The sequence below is a fragment of the Sceloporus undulatus genome, chromosome 2 (genome assembly GCF_019175285.1).
Source record: "Sceloporus undulatus isolate JIND9_A2432 ecotype Alabama chromosome 2, SceUnd_v1.1, whole genome shotgun sequence".
In the NCBI taxonomy this organism is placed as follows: Eukaryota; Metazoa; Chordata; class Lepidosauria; order Squamata; family Phrynosomatidae; genus Sceloporus; species Sceloporus undulatus.
In genome coordinates, this window is record NC_056523.1 from 58,549,759 (window position 1) to 58,573,243 (window position 23,485).

General features: G+C 40.9%; 1 protein-coding gene across 1 annotated transcript in view; it reads left to right on the top strand.

Moving 5' to 3' along the window:
* Positions 1-23,485, top strand: part of ERC2 (ELKS/RAB6-interacting/CAST family member 2) — a 765,920-nt gene that overhangs the window by 201,801 nt on the left and 540,634 nt on the right. Inside the window, 1 exon segment of the mRNA XM_042454903.1 lies at positions 15,710-15,784. Coding sequence (XP_042310837.1) covers positions 15,710-15,784 — 75 coding nt within the window.

Here is a 23,485-nt window from a genome sequence, read left to right on the forward strand (position 1 = left end):
ATCCGTTGTTCCCACTATGAAAGCAGACCTTTTCTGTAATCGCTTCTTTTTTGGCAAGATTGTCATCCCCACTAGTTTGCACCACTTCAAAATGTATGGCAATCATCTGTGCATCATCAATGATGTAAGCAGCAGCCCAGGAAGCATGGCTTGGGAACTATTTTTTTTTAAAAAAAATAGATTGATAGAATATGAGATTTATTGGTATTGCAACTAGCATGTCAGGGTGGAGAAAGCCCCCTCGCCACAGGTCCCATCCAGACCACTATCATGCCTGGATCCCCCCCACCATGCCTGAATCTGGCTTTCCCCCCTCTGCCATGCCTGGATCATCCGAGGGATGACTCTATCTATCTATCTATCTATCTATCTATCTATCTATCTATCTATCTATCTATCAATAGAAAATTCGATTCATTGGTTTTGCAAGTAGTTGCAAAACCAATGAACTTAATTTTCTATGAATTTTATTTTTTAAAAAACCATGCACCCATCGGTTGCACCACAAGCACAAAGGCACTTGTGACAGAGGGGTGGGGGGAATGGTGGATCTACCAAAAACTGAGGAGGGATGGTAAACACCCTCTGCCATTTGTCTCTCCCCTCCAGAATGATGCAATTCAGATCCGTCATTCCCACTTGTTGAACACACTCTAGAATAGCTTCTTTCAAGAAAAAAAAAATAACCCTGCCAAAGAACTAGTGTCAGGAAAAAGTGTTTTTTTTTTTTTTGTGTGTGTGTTTGCCTTGCTTCATCACAATTGGAATTGGTCACATCAAGATCAGAACTGGTTTCAAATGGGAACCACGGTCAAATAAACCGATCAGCTTTAGATCCTAATGGGAATAAGCCCTGTGTGGAGCTGCCACAATTGTGTTATTCACGGCTCCTGGGTCCTTCAAAAGTGCATGGTTGATAGGAATCTAGCAGGGGTTTTTGTACCCGCCATAATGGGGAAAGTTACAGCTTGGTACTCTATTGTGTTTGTGCAGCTTTTACAGGCCCTGCAAGGGCAGAAAGGTTGGGAGTCACATTAATCTGTAATTGATTATAGAACTTCACATCGCATGCTGATTAAAAAGAGAGGTGACTTTTTCAGCTTTATGTCTGCTTTTCTTAAAAAATAAATAAAACCAAAACTCAACATTTCTTACTTCCAATGTCTTCTTTATGGGACAACCCTGGGGAGGGAGAGTGGGAATACCAATGCGACACCCTTGGCATGCTGCTCATAGTGCCACAGTGTTGCTGGTGGACCACTCGGATCATTTTTTTTAGGGCTTCCTTAAAGCATTTTGCTACTTGAAAGTAGCAACAAATGTTTTCCAATGCAGAAAATCAAATAAACACCTTTCCTTATCGTGATAGTAAAATGCAACAATAATAAATAATCTCATGTCCATCCATGTTAACCAAAACCAGCTACCTGAGTTAGCCACCTCATTCTGTCTAATGATAGAGCTGGCTCTGTTTTGTTTGGTAAAATACGTTATAAAAATGTTCTACATAAATAGTATGGGTGATAGTGTCCTTCTACTTGCCTTATGATTTCTGCTGCTAGTACGCCTAATGTTTGTGGGAAGGAAGGGAAGAGGTAGATGTAAGAAAGATAGATTGATAGTAAGATCTAAGGGAAAAGAGCCACCAGCTCTTATTATTTGCAGAAGTAGTAAAATATAGGCTTTGCAGGACTCAAAACCCCCCAATTGTAGGTCGCTTACTGGGCTTTCAGTGAGATCATAGGTTGTGGCAGCCTTGTGGAAGCATAGTAGGTCCTCTTGGAATTTCCCCACCCTGTATTTGGGAATTCAAAGATACAGCCATGTTACTCTGTAGAATCAGTATGTAGAGAGATCTTGCAGCATCTTTGAGACTAACTGAAAGAAAGAAGCTGTCAGCATTAGCTTTTGTAGACTTCAGTGTACTTCCTCAGATGCATTTGGAAAACTATAGTTGGCTACATTGATCAGAGAAGCACAATCATTAACTGAAAGCTGGTGGATGAGGCATGCTCCTATCTAGCCATTATGTCTATACCGTTTACTTCGTGGCAGGAGAGGAGGAGGAAGCCTTCTTGGATAGCACAACTGGGGAAGAAAGTTATGTCAAAGACAGAATGGACAGGTTCATAGTCCCAGACATCAAGCTCCAAGGCTGCTGGGGGGGGGGAGTGAGAAGAGGGCAAGAAAGAACCTGAGATAGCAGTGATGGAACAGTTGGTAATCTCTGCTGTTCTTCTCCATCTAGGGATATTTTTCCTAGACTATTTCTGTTTCCACTGAAGAGTCAAGGTGGTGTAATGATATGAGTGTTGGACTAGGGCTCTGGGAGTCCTTGGTTTGAATCCCCACTCTGCCTTAGAAACCCACTGAGTGCTCATCTACATTTGCCAGAATACTCCTGGCTGCCCTGGAGTGTTCTGGCCCCAAATTCAACCCAAATCACCTCTTAACTGCTGCAGCAAAATGTGGCAGTAACAGGAGATTGCCTTCTCACATGATCCCTGTGAGCCAGTTGCAACTGCTGCTGACATGAGTCATTCTGAGGTTAGAATGAGGTACCCAGCCTTGTTCTGGCCTCAGAGCAACTCACGATGTGTCCTGGACTGCGGCCAGCAATCGCAGACATAAACTGATAGGAATGCCTCAGCTTAGCAAGTGAATGTAAACACAAACCTTGCAAAAGCAGTCCTAGAAATCAAGCCAAGGTCAGGGTACCAGAAGTCACAACAATCCAAAAGCCAAGCCGAAGTCAGGATACTGGGAGACAGAGTGGTCAAAACAGTCCAAGGTCAAAACAGCCAAGAGATAACGAAGTCCGGTCCGAGGTCAAGGTAACAAAGAGTCCAGATACAAGGAGCTAGTGCTAGCAGCAATCACGCCGAGGGATCATGCAATAAACTCTAGCAACCAGCATTAATCTTTCTCCCACTTAAGTAAGGGAAACTCTCGCTCGTGCCACCTGGGGCTGGTTGGCTAATTGCCTCTCGGCAATCCTCTGTGATCTGCGTCTGCAAGCACTCTCGGCCCTTCTCTCTTTGTAAGAAGGCACCTGCAGGCAAGCGGCAAGCTTCGTCTCCAGAGTCACCACTAGGCTGTGGTACCATAGGAGGCCTCTCTTTGGCACTAGGACCTGGTTGAACCTCCTCCTCTGGGGCTGGAGGATCACAGCTGGGACCTGGCAGGGCAGGAACAGCACCTGGCGTTGCCTCAATCAGCCCTTGCTCTGGAGAAGGCTCATCCTCCTCCTCATCCTCCGAGAGCTGATCTTGACTGGCCATGACACGATGCTTGCATGGACCACCAGAAAAGGGAGCTGCCTGTTGTTGCTACATTTTGCGCTGAGCTTTCTTGAAAACCCAAAGCAAACATTACGTTTTTAAATGTGGGACAAGAGGTGGAAATCGTGCAAATAGCCCAGAACCAAGTCAGGGTTTAGGGGCTGCACAGTGTAAATAGCATGCAGCCATTTGGTATATAAAGATCATGTAGACTTGGGTGACTTTAGGCATGTATCTTGGCCTTAGAGCAGCGGTTCCCAACCTTTGTTGGGCCGCGACCCCCATTCCGGACGAAAGTCCCGCCTGCGACCTCCCTCATTGGTTGGGAGGTGAGGAAGGGGTGGGACTTTTGACTGTCTACAAGCTCCAGCAGGCTTTGCGGCCGGATGTCCCGCCCCTTCCCAGCCTCCCAACCAATCAGGGAGGCCACCGGGGAAGAAGGGGTGGGACTTCCGGTTGCAAAGGCCGCTGGGGCTTGTAGTCCCGGCCCTCTTGCCTTCTCCTCACGGGTGCCTTCGAGGGCACCCGCGGGGAGGAGGCGAGGGGAGGAGGCGACCCCAGCCCTCTCGCCTTCTCCTTGCGGGTGCCTTCGAGGGCACCCGCCAGGAGAAGGGAAGGGGAGGAGGCGACCCTGGCCCTTTCTCCTTGCAGTTGCCGGCGCTAGCACTGGCACCTGCGGGGAAAAAGGGAGGAGGGGGAGGCAGGGGGAATCCCAACCTGGCGACCCCCAGGTTGGGAACCCCTGCCTTAGAGGAAGGCAATTGCAAACTCCTGTAAACTACTGCTGGGTTTAGCATTTGAAGATAGGGTTTCTTTTTTTCTTTTTTGGAATGGGGATTAAATTTCCTTTGCTTTCACATTTTAAGTAACAACTTTTTTTTGCTGAGTTAATTCATTATCCAATAGTAATTTAACATTATTTAACAATCAGTTCTTGTTTGTTGTTGGGATGCATAAAATAAAATGTCAGAAGTTCTCTTCCACCAGTGTACTTTATACAGGAGAGTTCTGATCATTGAGCTCCACTGAACCCTGACTGAAGGTGAGAATTGAGGCTGATATCTTTAAGCTTTTTAATGAGCTCCCATGAAGAAAAAAAACCTATGCTGCTTTAACAATTCAGTGCTGTTCTGTATAAATAATAATGCATCCAATCAAGTGGCATTAAATATGCAACCTGTCTGCTCTTTCTTTGTAAAATTGTTCATATAAAATTAGTGGATGCTGAATTGATAGTAGAATATTAATGAACCACCCTGATGTGCCCTTGGCTGTTAGTAAGTACTTGTTTGAAATGTTATGTTAATGTATAGTTTACTCTTTTTATATAAAAATATATGACTATAATAATGTTTAGAGTAGTTTGAGTACCTTGAATAGATGAGCAGATGGCCAGTGACTCAGCCAAACTGCTCAAATTGCTAATTCATGGATAAAGCTTGAAAAGAATATAAAATTTACTTAGCTATTGGATTAGCACTACAGTATAATGGAAATTAAATTAATTAATGAAATGAGAATGATTTTTAAATGGTCTATGTTGTCTTAGCAATGATGTGTAGAAGAAAACAAATACAAACCAAGCCAAACAAGAGATCCATGGATAAAATGTTATATCAGTTGAAATGCTTGCATATATAAAAGTGTTTTTGAGAGTCTATTTGAGGAGGATATTCGGTAACCAGAATTCTACTACTAAGAAAGTTCCCACTTTTGTAGATTATCTTTGTACATCATATGAAAGAGGTAAATAGAAAAAGTACGTTGCAGAATGTGTTTTAATAATGTAGGTTGATAAAGGATTACTGTCGCCGGGTCCATGGCTACTCCGATGGATGAGGGTGGGGGGGTCCCATGATACAGTGAGAGGAAGACACTTAAAGATTCTTAACTTTCTTTATTCCAACTTTAACAACTCCCAGGTGGGAAACAAGAAAAGACTGGTTACTTCACCGTCCATTTATGACTTCTGCCCAGACTCAGACTCCGGGGTGGCACCGTCCATATCAGGCCCTGACTCTCTAACTATCCTGGCTCTAGTTTCGTGGTCTGTGGGCTAACACCTTCCACGTATGTCCCAGAGGAGTTGTGGTCCTGGGCCGATTATGGGCCGGGCTTGATAGGTCCTGCTGGTCTCTTCCAACGCCAACGGGTGAACGCATTTGGTGAAGAAGCCCTCCACAGGATAGTCTCGTTCACTACCCCGCCCGCTCCCCTCGCCCCTGCCCTGTAGATACCAGCGTCCTATTTCTGCCATCCACGGGTCTCTTGGGCCGTAATCTCTTCCTCATAACCTGTCTCCAACTCCATGCCTGGTGTCCGCTTTCGCTCCTCCTACCCGGGTTCGCCCTTCCCCTCCTCTTTTCTATCTTCCAGAGCCGACTCCTCCTCAGCCCCCGCCCTGTGTCCAGCTGTTTTCCCTGAGGCTAACACCTGCCCTTCTTCGGTGGTACCACCAGGGTCCTCCTGCTTGCCATCTTCAGGTGTGGGACCCCAACCCGATTCCTCCCCTTCATCCACCCTTTGACAAGTAGGTTCTTCTTCAGGACCTTAAATCACTTGTGGCTTGAAGGGTAAAAACATTGCCTTTAATTAAACTCAGAAGCACACAGGTAACTAATGAAACTTTCTGAAAAAGCAGTGTAATATTCATGAACTAGTTACCATTAGTCAAAATTTTGACTAATGTATTGTCAAAATTGTATTCTTTGGTAACTGAAAATTCTGAGTAGTCTTCAAGTACAGCCCTATATAGAACATCGTTCAGTAGTGAAGCAGTTACTAGTGAATGGACTGATCATATGAAACTCTCTTTGTCAAGAAGTGGTAATAGTTTGTGCACCAATTGGTAAAAATCCATTTATGCTACAAATATGATAGTGATGAATTTAGGAATATCTCCAAGCTGCAAATCTACTCTCTCAGTACATTGAACGTCATCTCTCAGGCATGAAAGGCAACTACCTACAGCAGTTCTATCTTGTCAGGACTGAATTTCAATTTATAGACCCCCATCTGATCTATTTACAAATCCTGCCTCTGGTTCAGCATTCCACAGCATCATGTGACTGAGATTATAAAGGGACATTGAGCTAAGCATTATTAGTTTCCTGATGAACGTTTCCAGCTTAATTTCCCACTTTGCTCTTTGAGTACAGATGGTGTTGCCAGGCTGGATACAGGACAGGGCTCTTGTAACTTTAATCCCAAATAGATTGAGAAGCAGGACAAGGTACCATAATCCTCCCTCGAGGGACAAAGATACCTGTCTTCCCTTCTTTTTCAAACTTGTGGCTGCTGCTGTTTTCTCACTACTCAGCTCTTGCATCCTCTCTCTCTGTGTGTGTGTGTGTGTGTGTGTGTGTGTGAGAGAGAGAGAGAGAGACAGAGAGACAGAGAGACAGAGAGAGAGAGGATGGAGAAGTGCCAGGTTCTGCTCTTTTGGTGGTGCTTCTGTGCTACCCTTCCATTTTCCACCAGGGAGGCAAGAACAATGTTAGTAAAGAAGGGCTGCAGCTGAAAGATTAATTTTGAAAGGTAAGGAAAGACAGGTTCCTTCATCCATCTTGATGGAGAATTATGCTACCTTGTCCTGGTTCTCAGTCTATTTGAGATTAAAGTTAAAAGGGACCCATCCCATATCCAGCCAGGCAACCATAGGTACAGAAGATGGAATCTGCAAGAAGCAAGAACTGTCATATGTACTCTTGGTTTTCCTTCCCCTTCCCCTGGATCCCTTTGTTGTTGTCTCCGACTCATGGCAACCCCATGGATGAGACATCTCCAAGATGCCTATCCTCTACTGATCTACTTAGGGCCTGTAATTCCAGGCCCGTGACCTCCCTGATTGAGTCTATCCAACTGGTGTGCAGTCTTTGTCTCTTTCTACTGCCCTCCACCTACTCACAGGCATATAGTACCGGATGCTTCTGTGGTTCACCAAGTACAGTTGAAGTAAGGGACTGGAATGTGTTTACCTGGATGTTTTCTTGTCACTATATAAAACTGAAATAGCAAGGCAAAATGTTGGTGCATGGGGTTAATTTTGAAATGAGAATGAAACGTAAGATTCTGCAATGTTGTTACTACTTTTAGGGTGCACGCAGTAAGATAAAGCCCTCAACTTAAAATGTCCATGCTTAGCACAAGCAAAGATGTTCAATGCTTTAACTTTCATCTTGAGTGGAAACTTTATTTTAAAATATCATGTAATGTGTACTTGAACAGATAAACTTCACATACTTTAAAGACTTGGCTAGAGATAGAACTAAAGTCAAAAGGCCCATGGCTTCTGGAAAGCAGTTCACTCTAAAGGGTGTGCTTAGGCCACTCTACTTCAATCCATTTTTGTCTCATGCAGATCTGAATCAGTATTATTTAGCCATTTTCCCAGCTGTCTGTGGGTGGTCATTGATCATGAGCCACATTTTTATTTGCTGCCATTTGAGATGTCTAGGACAATGTGGCATTTATGCTACTATAGTTAGAATTATCCAAATAGAACTTGTACCTTTCACCATTTTTTGTAATGGTGTTTTTAGCTGAACATATTTCACCACTAAGCAGGCATGTTAGTAGAAATCCATTGGTCAGATTGTTTAAATATTTTTAGTTCTACATTTTGAACTCAGTGCGAATTATCATTGGCATGAGGATCAAAGCCATCTGTAGTATGGAGGTGTTGAACTGTTGTTACACATGTCACCAATCTGTGTGCTCTTGCCGTTTTCCACCTGGGTACAGAAGGAGTAGGTTGATAATAAACAGAAAAGAGAATTTGAACTTTTCTGGAGAAGTCAGCAACAGATGTATAAGAAAGCAAAAGCATCATATCTTTGAACATTCTTGTGTAGGTCATGATTACAGAGATACTGATTAAAAGGAGGGATACGTTGCTTAGTGGTTAAGACAGAAATTCTGATGATCGTAAGGCTGGAAGGTTGACTGTTTGAGGCCCAAATGTTGCATGATGGCATGAACTCCCATCACTAGTCCCAGCTTCTGCCAACCTAACAGTTCAAAAGTATGCAAATGCAAGTAGATAAATAGGTACCACTTTGGTGGGAAAGGTAACAGCATTTCATGCAGTTATGCTGGCCACATGACCACTGGAGTCATCTTTGGACAATGCTGGCTTAATAACGGAGATGATCACCACCCCTACACTTGGTTACAACTAGACATTCATGTCAAGGGGAAACCTTTACCCTTTACCTTTAAAGAGATACTGTAGGCCTTTTTGTGTGTGCAAAATATACTTCAAAGGTAGGAAGAAAAAGAGAAGACCAAATATGGTTAGGTTTTTGGTAAATGGAAGGAATGGACGAGCTTTTTGTTGTTGTGTGCCTTCAAGTTGTTTCCAGCCTATGGCAGCCCTATGGTGAATCTATCACAAGGTTTTCTTGGCAAGATTTGTTTAGAGGGGTTTTTGCCTATGCCTTCCTTTGAGGTTCAGAGAGTGTCACTTGTCCAGGATCACCCACTGGGTTTCCATGGCTAGCAGAGATCTCAACCTTGGTCTCCAGAGTCATCATCCAACACTCAAACTAGGACACCACGCTGGCTCTCTAATGGTATACGTAAACCTCTTCTTTTGCAAAAAGAACATCATTTGGTGTTAAATGAAATGTTATGGCAAATATATAGTCTTTGTGAAAACACATTCTTTTTCTCCATCAGTGGGGTTTCCTCAGAGACACATTCCCTAGCAATCAGATGTGCAAAGTAAGGTTGTTTTTACCAGGGATGTCTATTCACAACTATGTAAGAATGAATAATTATTATGATTTTCTCCCCACTTCAATAGAAAACTAATCTTCTTATGCAATATTCTCTCTGTATTAAATGTGTACCATGAGTGGTTTGCCCAAAACCTCCACATGTTTTATCCACAGAATAATTTCTCTGTAACAATTCAAGATGTTGGAATACCAAGAAAACATTGTGGAACTTTCTTGCCAGTCCGTTATTCTCCCTGGTGGGGTTTCCTGGGAATGAATAAATATGAATATTTTTTTCAATCTCTACTGTTTACCTTCCAGTGATGAAGTGCAAAACAAAGAGGGAATTGACGTAAAATGTGTGTTGAAGTAAACCATGTGCTATGCCAATCAGATGTTTCTTTGCCACTTGAGGGAGCACAATCTCTAACTACATATATCTAATTTGACTCTTAGCTTGCAACAACAATTCATTACAATAAAGGTAAAATTCCAGGTTGGGAGATGAGAAGAAGTAGCTACAACCCTCACCTCTGTAATTTTAGGCATCTTGTTGGTTAGTCTCAAGTAGAATAGACCTATTCCATCAGTTGTTGAATGATGGATGGTGAGTCAATGTATAAACAAACCAATTGATTGAATGTGCTTACTCTAATCAAGGATAACAACAGGATATAAACTAATTTTCCCCCTCAGGATAGTCACCCAAGTGCTGATGCTCTGGTGTTTGTCACACCCTCAGTAGTCAACTCTGAATATGGAAATCCCAGCTGGACTAGACTTGCCAAATGTATAGAACAGATCTCTTGGCATACTGAGTATAACCATCAGATATGCTGCAATGTTTTGCATTGCAAATATTCAAATCTGACATAAAAAGGAAAGACTTTTAGATAAAGCTTCGCCAGCAAGTCAGTCTCCCTAGTATGTCAATCTTAATTTCTAGTGCTGATGTGGAGACGTATTTTGCATAGAGGGGGAAAGTGCAAGAAAGTTGGTATCATCTTATTCTGAGCAAGGGAAACCTTTTTCAACGTCAAAAGACTGCAAATTATTTTCATATGGACAAGAAATGGCCGAACAACATCGGAACAAGTTCATTTCGGCTGAGACATTTTAAAATAAAAAATGCAGGTCTCCAGAATCAAATTATGGCAATTTCACAAAATATTCAGTACTGTACTTTATTTATGTTAAGATTTAATCCAAATATCCCTTATAGAGGATTGTAGGAAGGATACTTTCATACAAAAAAGTGACACCACAAATGTGTTGTAATTTGATGGAAAGAAACCCCATAGAATGAGTTATACATAGAACAATTTATACTTTGTGGGAACTTATAAACATTAGAATCTGATTGGAAGGGTTACCTACACAGAATAATAAACTGCAAGTCATTTTCTGATCTTCTCCAGAATTCCATTGTCCATTACATTTTACCAGAAGGAATAAGAAAGAAAAGCTTTTAAGTAAGTTTGATTTATGCTGCAAACAGGAAAAGTATTATGAAGCAAGGTTGCATATTATGATAGACATCTAGGAATACTCATCCCTGGCAGTCTATGCATCTTTGACAAAAGGGGTGGAAACTCTGGCTTGTTTCCATAGATGATGTATGACACTTAGTTCATATGCCAGTTCACTCAAAGGACCCTTTGGGAGCTGTTCAGTTTTAAAATTTACTCTAATATTTGTTGATGAGATCTTGGCAAGATTTCTCTGTGAATGGCCAGCTTTCAACCTTCCCTTGCTAGAACACAAAACAACTGTCAGATATTTTGAAGACATTACTCACTGATGTTTAAACATTCTCAGACCATTTCGTTCAGAACTTGGACAATAACTTTCTAAAAGAAATTCGTTAGATAGCTCATAAAATCCAGAAAAGTAACTTTCTTTTGGTTAGTTTTCCATTGCTTTAAAAATAATAGGTACATAAACTACACTAAAATATTTTAGCCACACGCGGAATGTATAATAGAGTAACACTATACTGAGACTTGCCAACCCCACCTCCATATTCCAGCAACAAAATTGGTCACAAACTGGATAGGGCAGACAAAGAGAAATTCATCATGTTATTGTATCCTTATCTCCCACTGAGGTGTTCCAGATACCAGGAACAGCAAGAAAATAAAATCAATTGATTCTGAGTTCCAGGCTCACTTCTTCCTCTCATCATCTTTACAGTACAGTCTTTAAAGATTTCAGTCCAGGGCAGGCAACCTCCCTCCCTGCTATTCTCCCTCCTTCTACCTTGTTACTCAGTTTCTCTCTCATTGCAACTTGAAAAGAAAAGAGAAAAATATAAGATGAAATGATTCAGCACATGCTATTGTAAGAACACAGAACCAGATGATATTTCTCTTCCAGTGCCCTTCCACCATTTGGTAAGACCACACCCAGTACCCAGCACTTAACAAGTAAAATAATTTTTTGGAAAAACAATTGCAGCAGTTGCATGGCAACAGGAATAATGTTACCCCTTATTTTACATTTGTAGCATAATAGTTCAACTCTCATTATTGGGTAAAAAAAATTAATTACAGTTAATATATGTTTAATTTGCTCCTTGCAAGGTGATTTGGCTCTCACTTTAGGGCCAATTTTGATGTTACTTTAAATGTGGAGGGCCATAGAAATGGAAGTCAGTTAATTTGTTTCCCTGCATTTAAACTTATGTCTGATTTGGCCCACAGGCTCTCAGTTTAGATGTACACCTTAGGGATAACCCATGGTTTCAAATCCAATTGGATTCAACAGGAATGTTATCTAGGAATTTCAAATCTTTGCTTAGATTAACAGCATAATTGATTTCATGTTTGTTGTTGTGTGCCTTCAAGTCATTTCCAGTTTATGGTGACCCTAAAATATCATGGGGTTTTCTTGGCATTATTTGTCCCAAGGGAGTTTGCCTTTGTCTTCTTCTGAGGTTTGCCCCAGGTCATCTAGTAAGTTTCCATGGCTGACTGGAGATTTGAACTTTGGTCTCCTAGAGTCCTAGTCTAACACTGAAACCACTGTATAATGTTAGTTTTCATGTTTATTCAGATATATATCCAGTTTTGATAAATGAAGCAAACTCATAAGAGAAATTAGGACCAAGGCAAACTAGGGTTGAAAAATTAGATGTGTTGTTAAATGTGTGATTGCATTTGATTTGCCTACCATATATTTTTTTCTGAGCAATAGCTATAAGCTTTCAGCCAAGCTTAGCTTTCAGCCAAGACCATGCTGAGCAGGGAATGCTGTTTCAACAGGGGCATTATGTGGTCTCTGTAACCTTTACAGGAAGCTTCTTTCTTAGGGCTAATGACCGTTTTTCATTGGATTTGCATAAGGTTAAATTCCTGCCTTCATGTGCTGTAGTTCCAGTTTTTATCTCTGCTGTTCTCTATGGCTGTTGTTTGGAAAGAAGAAGAAAAAGTTAGGCACATGAAATGCAATCATGTATTTAACTTCACAACCTGTGTGTTTCTCATTATCTACCTGAAAGGGGTATTTTTACATTAACTTCAGTGCTCCGAAAAGCTTTAAAAATATTTTTAAAAAATGCATTAGATAACTGAATTTTTTTTTTTTAAAAAGCCCTCCAAGACAATAGGCAAAATCCAGTAGGAAAAGGTGCTTCATAGTTGCCATGGAGCTTAGAAAATAACAGTGATAACAGATATAAGTCTGGATCCATCAGCTCTTATGTACATCCTTGAGAGCATTGGTGTGGGAGTACTTCTCACGTTGAGTGCATAAACAAGGTTTTTTTGACATTGGAGTTAATGGGACAAAACTGATGACATATTTAAAAAATGTTGCTTCTGCCATGTAGCAGCTATCCTGATAAAACATTGTTCTTCTTCATGGTCTCTGTGACTCACTCAGCTGGGTTATACTGCGCCTTCTCAGTGCCTCTTTCTGAGTGTTCTATAGCATTCTGAAGGGTTTTGGTGGTAGCACCACCCATTTGCAGTAGTCCTATATAAGGGGCTTACTACAGAAATCCATCAGTTCCTTTTCGTCTGCCATTGCAGCTGTTTTGGCAGGGACAGCATTTGCATTCTTGTATTGGAAAGAGGTCATCTGAGGATCGATCATCAGCATGGGCTTTGAGCTACATTAGCTCTTGGGGCTTTCTTTGTACCACTGGCTTCTTTTAAGAAGTATGTTGAATGTGGCACAAAGATTCCCAACTGAGATGGCCATTTGAGATGCCTTCAGCATTTGGCCAAGTCCCATATTGTTGCCTCGTGTACACCCTGTGATGTTCACACCGCAGGCCAAATGAAACAGAGAATGTTGTCTTAAAGCTCTTCTGTACAAGTGGGCTTTGAAAGCACAAGAGTTTGTGCATCATCAACAGCCTTCAGCTTTGAGAGACAAAGTGGGCCTTTGAAGAAATTGAATATGGAGAAGGTGGCCTCTATATTAGTGCTGTGGAACTGCTGTCTGTAAAAGAAATGTTTCTTTTCTTTGAAACCTTGTTGAGAGGCAAGGTGGTACAAGTGTTGACCGACAACACTATGGTCATGTATTACATAAACAAGCAAAGTGATACACAATCTCATGCCCTCCTTCGCCTCACAGTTTGATTCTGGCACAGGTGCATTGAGAGAGACATCTTCATTTTCACTGTCTACCTTCCTGGAGAAGAAAATATCCTCAAAGATGCTCTCAGTCAGAACATGCATTCAAGCCATGAGTGGAGGCTTCATCCATACTCAAGCCTATTTTTCAGCAATGGGGTGTTACTGAGTTAGACCTTTTTCCTTTGCCTCTAAATGCTCAGTCTGCAAAGTACTGGTCCAGGTGCATCAGGGCAGTTTGGGGGAGATGCCTTCTTCTTCAGTTGGTATGGACTTATGCTGTATGCCTTCCCTCCATTCCCTCTTCATGGGTGGTACTGTTTTGCACTGGACCTCAAGAATTGGGATGAAGAACCAGATATTTAGGTTAAGCTCCTAAACCTGTATTTCCCCCATGCCAATTTTCCAATGCAAATTGCCTCTCAACTCTTGTTTTAGCTATGGAGGGAGACATACAGGGACACGTTGCATTTATAGGTTTTTCAATGTATGGATAGCAACATTATGTATTATTTGAATCAAGGCTATTATATGTATATGTGTGTGTGTGTGTGTGCGTGTGTGCGCGCACACACACATGTAAGTTCACATATGTGTTGGGGAGAGAACTGACAGGCCTTCCCTGATGCCAACATTCAGACTGAACCCTCATTTAGCAAAGAAATGGATGGTGTCATGTCTAGTTTGCTAAAGATATCCATTTTATTACAGTAGAATTTTGGTAACCAGCAGGGTATTTAATTACCATTGAAACAGAACGATAAACTGTTTTATCTGAATGAAGATTGAATGATGTGAAACAGAAATCATTCTGTTTCAGTGTTTTCTATCATTTCAAGGAGGACACACTGTACTTTTACAAGAGATAATAGTAAATTAGCCCCTCTGTGGAATATGGAATTGGAAAATAGACAATCCACTCTATATAGTGCAGTATCTTACTAAGAAAATAAAAAATAATTGATCAATGAACTAAAGCAGGGATAAGGAAGTTTTGACTTTCTATGTTGGTAGTCAAATTCCCTACATCCCCAGCATATCAATCAAGAATGATGGGAATTACAGCCCAGAATCTGCAGGGTCACTGATTTTCTTCCCATAGACAAGAGAGAGGTTCTTTTTCTTCAGTGGGACATAGATGGGACATACAGTGGATGGGTTCTGGCTGAACTCAAAAGTTTGGTCATTTCTTCTTTTCAAGACATTGAAGAGATAAAAGATGGATACTGTATTTTGGAAAGGAATTTGCACAGCCAGTTTTGCAATAGTCAAAGATTTTTTGCATTTGAATATTTTTTTTAAAAAAATCAAGATTTTGTTGCTTACATGGTCAATTTGGGGTGTCCTGCCAAATCCCCTTGAGATGATGAGATAGTGCACCTCTATGTGCTTTACAGAGGAAAACTTTCCAAAGTTCTACACCAGTTTTGTAACTACTTCCCTAAACATCTTGTTCTTATACATTTGGAGGCGAGCCTCAGTGAAACTGGTGGCACTAATAGCCAAATAAATGCCTTTAGGGAAAGAGAGCAAGTTCCAAAATACTGTGCATTCTTACCATGTCACAAAAGAAAAGATGAACCAACATAATAAACCTATTTTAGATGATTCTGCATCAATTCACTGTGTAATTACTATTCTGAAAATGTCAGATTTGAATGTAATGTCTGTAAATTGCTTGTTTCAAATATCAGTGGAAAAACTGTGTGGTGAAGTTGAGCAGAAGATTTAAAAATGACATTTATTTCTTCCCTTCATTTTTTTTGAATATAGCAATATAATGCACTGTAATTGAAACACTTATTATTTGATGCCTGGGCAGAGAAGCAGCCGTGTTGTAATTGTTCTTAGTCCAAATACAACATGCTGCCTTTGTCACAATTGACATTAATTATTGATAAAGGTTTCAGAAATAGCGCATGTGCTGGCAACCCTGCCTGTAATATAAGATAGAGACAGTGGTGATTCTAGAGGGATTTGTGAGCAACGAAGTACCTGTAGCATTTGGGCTTGCGTCTGGTTTGTGAAGTTTGAATTCTGCTGCAAGCTGTGAAAAGATCTGCATTATTGGAAAAATAATGGGAAGATGAATCGCCAAGCTTACTTTTATCGTGTCCCTCCACAGGAACTGCACAGAAGGACTCAACTTCAGCCTGAGCCTGCAAAGACGAAAGCTCTTCAGACAGTCATAGAGATGAAGGTATGAGCTTTCAATGCTTGCCAGTAGTACATATTTTTTTTTGTGTGAGAGTCAGTACTAGTAATAGTTTTACGTGTGAAACAGCCTCTATTATAGAAAATTCAATGAATGCTAGCCCATTAAATGCCCTATACTTAGTGTAGGTGAATCACGTTGCTACTTTGTCAAACTATAGTTAGCTAAAGGGCAATGTTTCAGTGTTTATTCTGTCTTCAAAGTAACTAGTCCTTGGTTTTCCAGGCTTTCCCTCACAAACACATTTTTTCCATGTACTTGTTTTTTGTTTTGGCAACTTGCTTCATGACATATTTTTTTGTAAGAAACTTGGCAAATGGATTTTGCCCATTTTAAAAACCAGGAAAGGAAAATGGCCATCATACTTTTGTAGCTCCACATAATAGACTATCAAAGCAGGGTGATTATTCTTAATTTTGCTTCATTATCATTCTCTGTACTTGTTGCCACCCTTCCTTGTCTGGAAGAAGATTCCTTTATACAGTAGGCATGCTGCAAACTAAAAACAGATCAAGTTATGTTTATCCATGCCATGGAGCATGTTCAGTTGTTACACTTTAAAAACAACAACATAATTTTAAAAATAGCATGTATGCAGGTGCAAATATACACGGTTATTGTAGCAATTTTTAGATCTTAATTATAAAAAGGCAATCTCTAGATTTTGTATTATTATAAATGATAGAATTTTATCATTTAGTCTGAGGTAGCACTATTTATATGATAGCAGGTGGGTAGCATTTTTAGTAGTGGGACTGAGTGCTTTATTTATTATTATTATTATTATTATTATTATTAACCTTTATTTATGAAGCGCTGTAAATTTACACAGCGCTGTACATGCAATCCTTTTAGTTAGACGGTTCCCTGCCCTCAGGCTTACAATCTAAGAAGACATAACACAGAAGGAGAAGGGAGTGGTGATGGGAAAGGGTAAGAGGTCCAGCAGCTCTTATAATTGCTGCTTTGTTTATTCATAGTGTTTCTGCGAAGTAAGATCTTACTTCACCAATAGAAATTGAGTCTAAGAGAAGTGTTCAGTATTACCAGTCCTAGGAAAAGTTACCTTTGTTGGACTATAACACTCAGCCAGCAAGAGCTTTTCCAAGCTCTACACTTACATTATTCATTTGATCAAAGAATCATAGAATTATAGAGTTGGGAGAGATCACAAGGGCCACCAGTCCAATCTGCTGCCATGCAGGAATACACAATCAAAGTACTCCTGACAGATGGCAGTCAAGCCTCTGTTAACAAACCTCCAAAGAAGGAGACTCCACTGCTCTCTGAGGCAGTGTGTTCAGTTGAACAGCTTTTACTGTCAGAAAGTTCAGATAGAAGATGTTGATAGATGATACTGAGGTGGAATCTCTTTTCCTATAGTTTGAATCCATTGCTCCATGCCCTAGTCTCTAGAATAGCAGAAAACAAGCTTGCTCCATCTTCAGTATGACATCATTTGAAATATTTAAACATGGATATCATGTCACCACTTAACCTTCTCTTCCCAGGCTAAACACACCCACATCCACTCCTCACAGGACATGGGTTTCAGACCTTTCAACATTTTGATCACCCTCCTCTGGACAGCTCATGCTGGCTTTCACTATTTGAGTTTTGATTACATTTGTACCCACTTTCAGACAATTCGATCCTGAGAGATAGGGTGAGCCAGAATGCCAAGAAAAGACAAAATGTTTGCATGGGTTTAGATGAGCATTCTTCAGGATACTGAATGGGAGATATCTGCAGATCGCTGCAGCAGGGTCTTTCATATCACTTCTCAAAAAATAATGGATTCTAAAATAATTGATTACCTTTGATAACTGCTATTTTTTTGCTTTCCGAAAAACCTATGTGCATAGACATAAATCTCATGTGACTATTTTTGGTGTGTGAATTGCTTCAAGCACTGACTGGAAAAGGAAACCACAATGCTTACTTGGTGATCCTGAGCCACCAAACCTCTTCAAGCCTAACTGACGTCACAGAGTTGTTATGATGACAAAGAGGGGATAAAGATGCAAGTTAGAAGCTTGTATACCACCTTTATTCCTTGAATAAAGATGGGATATAATGTAATAACTGTAATAGTACAATTGTTAAAGAAAACCATTTTGGGAAACCTGTTCTCCTATTTTTATATCTAATTAGGACCATCAAGTCTATCATAATTTCTGTACTGTATAAGATACAGGAATAAGACTTGGCATTTATAACTACGGTAATGATTTTATATGACTTGATCAGCCAAATAAAAACAGTATATTTTAAGCCATATGATTAAAAAGTGAAGCATATTTCAATGTTTCAGTAGCAGAACTGGGCATTATACAAACTGATGTTTGTGTATAAAGACAAACATGTAACCAACAAGTATTTTGCATTTGCTTGACTAAGCTATGCTAATAAGTACATATTTTAAGAAGGAAGAAGGAGTACATACATTGACATTAACTCAAGACAGCTTCAGCCAGAGTTTCCTGATATCTTTTATTTTTTAACTGGTATCCTTATATATTCATTTATCCTTTATCAGTTTATGAATACTGGGGAGCAGTAACAAAATATTAGGCTGATTTTTTTAAAAGACACTAATTTTCCTTACCCAGCCTTTCCCACCTCCATAGTTCTTATTAGTAGGACTTAGACCTGATCATAGTAAATTCCTTTCTTGTGCTGAAAGTTGCCATGTAGTCTCTGTGACTAGTTTGCTGGCAGCACTTATCTGCAATAAACCAGTGTGATTTGTTCCTGGACAGAAATTCCGAGTTCAGATATGTTCTTTTATACAATGCTAGAAGAGCGGTAAACACGCCATAAATGAATTAAGTGTCTGAGATGTTGCTCATTTATCCTGGTTGGTTGTGATGAAGTTCCAAAATGTTTTGATATTTGTGGGATGACTAGCACAATGTGAAAAAACCCCCTCATGTTTTCATTTTATTTCCTTGGATAAGATGTTTGATTTTATGTCCTTCTGCTCCATTATGGGATTGTATTGTTTAACCTATAGCATTGGAAAGAAGGGGGAAAAAACATCTTGCCAGTGTCACTAACTATATCAGGTTGCTAATATGTTCTTCATTGCAGAACATTGCTGTTGAAAAGGAAGATAATTTTATCAGAGCTGTCAAATAAAAGTGGGCCAGAGGCCTTCTCTATGCTACAGTACTAGATTTTTTGGTGGGTAGATAGGATGGAAGAGTGCTTGGAATCCTAGAATCTTTGAATTAGAAGAAACCACAAGAGCCATCTATTCAAACCCCCTGCCAGATGGAAACTCACTCTTCTGAGATACTCATCCAATGTTTGTTTAAAGACCCAAAAATACCACTACCCGAGGCTGTCTATTCCACTCTCACGCAGTGTTTATAGTCAAGACATTCTTTCAAATGTTGGACAACCTTGCATAAAATTTTCTTAGTTGGTTCACTTTTCCACAGGGATCCAGCTCATTGTTGCCTGCTGGCTGATGGCTAGAGCAAGTGATGGTACAGGTTGAGTCGCCCTTATCTGGTATCTCAAATATTCCAAATTGTCCACATGGGTAGCTTAGATAGTCACCCCTTTGTTTACAATGCACACAAATTTTGTTTCATGCACAAAATTATTATAAATATAAAATTATCTTCAGGCTATGTGTATAAGGTGTATATGACACATGAATGAATTTCATGGTTAGACTTGGGTCCCATCTCTGAGATATGTCATTGTGTATATGCAAATATTCCAAAATCTGAAAAACTCTGAAATCCAAAACACTTCTGGTCTCAGGTATTTCAGATAAGGGATACTCACTTTTTTGTGTTTTTAAATTTTCTTTATATATTTACCACCATGTGCCTGATTACCACTGAGAGCTGTTTTTCAAACCAGCTTGATACTGAGGGCAGGGGGTGGTTGTTCCTTCTCCTCATTTCCTGCCATGACTTCCTTGTTAGTTTGGTTCCCTGCATCCTTATTTTTCCTGACAGAAAGGAGGAGGGTACACATTGTTTATTTCCTCATATCTCAAGGTCAGAAAAGTTACCTTGTTTTAACCACAACACCAGCTTGTCCAGATAGTGGGGGGATTCCATGATTTTTAGTCCAAAATTTAACATCTCCAAACTTTTTGTTGCAAATGGCAGTGACAAATGGATTGATACTGGATTTGGGTCTCTGTCTGAACAACAGTAGTGGATACTTGTTCTTTAACTTCTTGGCCACCACCACCATTTGTGCTTTGTCTCTCCTTTGCTTTCTCTTCCTTTCTCTGTCTCTTTGCTTCTGACCTTCACCATTCCACAGGGCCAGCCTATGCTGATGCTGGCTTTAGGGAGGAGGTAGGCTCTGCTTCTTCCGCTTCCCCCCACCTCTTCAGGAAGCTATTGGTTTCTTTGGATCAACAGTTTCATACCGTCTGTTTGTCTCACTCTAATCTCTTCTTATTGTAACCAGTCTATGTTGTTTTCAGTTTCTAGAAAACTTTCTCTCCAGATTTGCAAACTTACTTCAGCAAAGAACCACATAGCTGAAGATGACTTTCTTTTTCACTCTGCCTCTATTTGCTTTCATTCAGCTTATTAAACCTGCAACCCTTTCCCCAGTCTCTTAGTTCAACCAGTGCAGCTATCTGTTCCTTGCTCCTGATCTTCCTTTGCCTGATTGTCTTTGGTGAATTAATCTCAATTTTCTATGATATGCTGTTATGTCGTTCTGATTTGTTACTAGCTTACATGCTTTGTCCACTGTGCTAAATAAAAAAGCTACCCTGTGAATATCTATCTCCTCCCTTATCCTCCATTGAGACCCTTCCAGTATATGATCATTTTCTTTTTGTTTTCAGTAAAAAATAAAGTATTTAGGACAGGACAAAATGTTACCCAGTATGTCTCCTGACTAATGGAATTTGTTGGATACTTATCGGTAGATGTGGAAGAGCTTCAGACCACCTCTCTGGAAATAGTCCCATCTAATAACAAGAATGTAAGAGCAATGCTAGATCAGGCCCAAGGCACATCTAGTCACAATTCTGTTAGTGCCAGGGCAACTAACTATCCAAGATCTGAGAATCACCCAGGTCCCTCGCCCCTGTGCCCCAACCTCAATTTTATTTGAATTTTCCAATTCTTCTTTACTAAAATTTCTCTAAATGCATGGGAGTAACTTTGCCATATTTTAGGCTCCTTCCAGGATGTGAAGTCAAAGGCTTTCATGGTAAGCATCCATAGTTTTTTGTGGGTTTTTTGGGCTATGTGGCCATGTTCTAGAAGAGTTTCTTCCTGACATTTCACCGGCATCTGTGGCTGGCATCTTCAGAGATGCCACAGATGCCGGCGAAACGTCAGGAATAAACTCTTCTATAACATGGCCACGTAGCCCGAAAAACCCACAAAAAATCCTTTCAGGATGTTTTAGTGCAAGGAGTGGCCTTTTCCCAAATGAATTACCCTTGGTTTTGGGGAAATACTTCTTTTGTGCTAAAAGAGCCCACAAGGGGCTTACAATGTGGTGACATTACCTCATGGTGTCTAGATTTAGCTCTCTCTCTCTCTCTCTCTCTCTCTTTTTAAATTAAAATTGGTGTGTGTGCGCTCTTGGGGTCACCAATGCTATAGTGGACAACCAGATACTTATGGGAACTCCATTGGTTGTGTTACCTTGTGGAACTTAGGGGAACATCAGAAGAGTCTCTGGAGGGCTCTTCTTGGAGGTGACCCCAGAGAAAAATATTGATAGAAGATCACAAGTCCTTGTACATACTCAAAGGATCTCCTTGGATTGTGATCTGATATTGTAATGTCTTGGGCTTTTATTTTGTAAAACTAGAGAAAATATGTTCTTAAGAACTAGATAAATATTCATTTAGATTCCTTACTGCAGTTTTTATTTAATTCTCCATACAACACAAATCTTTGACAACTCCATATAAGGACAATAATATAGAATTGATATAAGAAGTGAGAGTATAGTACACTAGGAACTGATCCTTCTCATGCCCAATTATAATGAATGGTAGATATTAGAAAGCTAATTTCTATTCATTTATTTCAAGATCAGGGAAGAATCATTGGAGTAACTGCCAAAGTATATTTCTCTAATTAACATATGCCAGACTTGGAAAATATGGGGAAAACCATCTCATGTTCTAGATATCAAGAGTTTTTAAGTGAATGATTTTTTTTTGTGGTTTACCTTGCTTCTTGCAGAGAGAACCATCTTTATGTATTGATCCAGCTGTGATATTTCAGGTATGTTACACCATTATTGCTGAAAAGCTCAGTGTGTAGTGTGTAGTGCTTAGTATTTACTTTGCACGGGCCTTTCCTTTCTAGTTTAAAACCTCAGTCTAGAGCTTTTCAAGACTCAGGTATGAACATATACAAGGACAGAGTCATGATCAGCACACTTCGCATGAGACTCTCCTTTGATTTCTCTTTACATGAATGACTCTGTGCTTTTAGAAGCGTTCGGAAGACAACCTGTTCTCTCGATCCCTGTCCCTCATGGCTAGCGGCTCAGGGGGGACCGGTGGTAACTTCATTGTTACACCGGATTATAAATACATCTTTGAGGGATGGGCAATTTCCATCCAGCTTAAAATTGGCCATAGTAAAACCGCTGCTCAAAAAGCCCTCCCTCGACCCCCTCATGCATAATAATTACCGGCCAGTTTCGCTACTGCCATTTTTGGGGAAGGTGATCGAGAGGGCGGTTGCAATCCAGCTTCAATCGATCTTGGATGAAACTGATTATCTGGACCTATTTCAAACCGGCTTTCGGGCGGGCTACGGGGTTGAGACGGCCATGGTCTCCGTCTGGGCATCGACAAGGGAAGCGTGTCCCTGTTGGTGCTCTTGGACATCTCAGCAGCTTTCGATACCATAGACCATGGTACCCTTCTAGAACGCCTGGCAGAGGTGGGAATCGGGGGCACTGCGCTCCAGTGGTTCCGATCCTACCTCTCTGGGAGATTCCAGATGGTGCAGTTGGGAGACGTGTGCTCCGATAAGAGGGCCCTTATATCTGGGGTTCCTCAAGGAGCCATTCTGTCTCCCATGCTTTTCAACATTTACATGAAACCGCGGGGAGAGATCATCCGGAGACATGGGGCGCGGGGTTATCAGTACGCTGATGACACCCAAATAGTCTTCTCTATGTCTCCGACTGATGCAGTGACTGGAGATGGCATCTCTCCTCTCGTGGCCTGTCTGGAGTCGGTAATGGGCTGGATGAGGGAAAACCGACTCAGTCTGAATCCAGAGAAAACGGAGGTGCTCGTGATAGGTTCTCCTGGCCCAGGGATGGCGGTGGTTCCACCTGTCCTGAATGGGATCACGCTTCCTGTGAAGGACTCGGTACGCAGTCTGGGGGTGCTCCTTGATTCGTCGCTCCACCTTACATCTCAGGTGGATGCGACGGTCAGGAGCACCTGTTATCAGCTTCGGCTGATTCACCAGCTGCGTCCCTACCTGGACCAGGGGAACCTTGAAACGGTAGTACATGCTCTGGTAACCTCTCGTTTGGATTTCTGCAATGCGCTCTACATGGGGCAACCCTTGTACCATACCCGGAAGCTACAACTAGTGCAGAATATGGCAGCCAGACTGGTTACTGGCATACCCAGAGCCAGTCACATAACACCAGTGCTTAAAGATCTGCACTGGCTGCCTATTCGCTTCCGGGCGCAATACAAGGTGT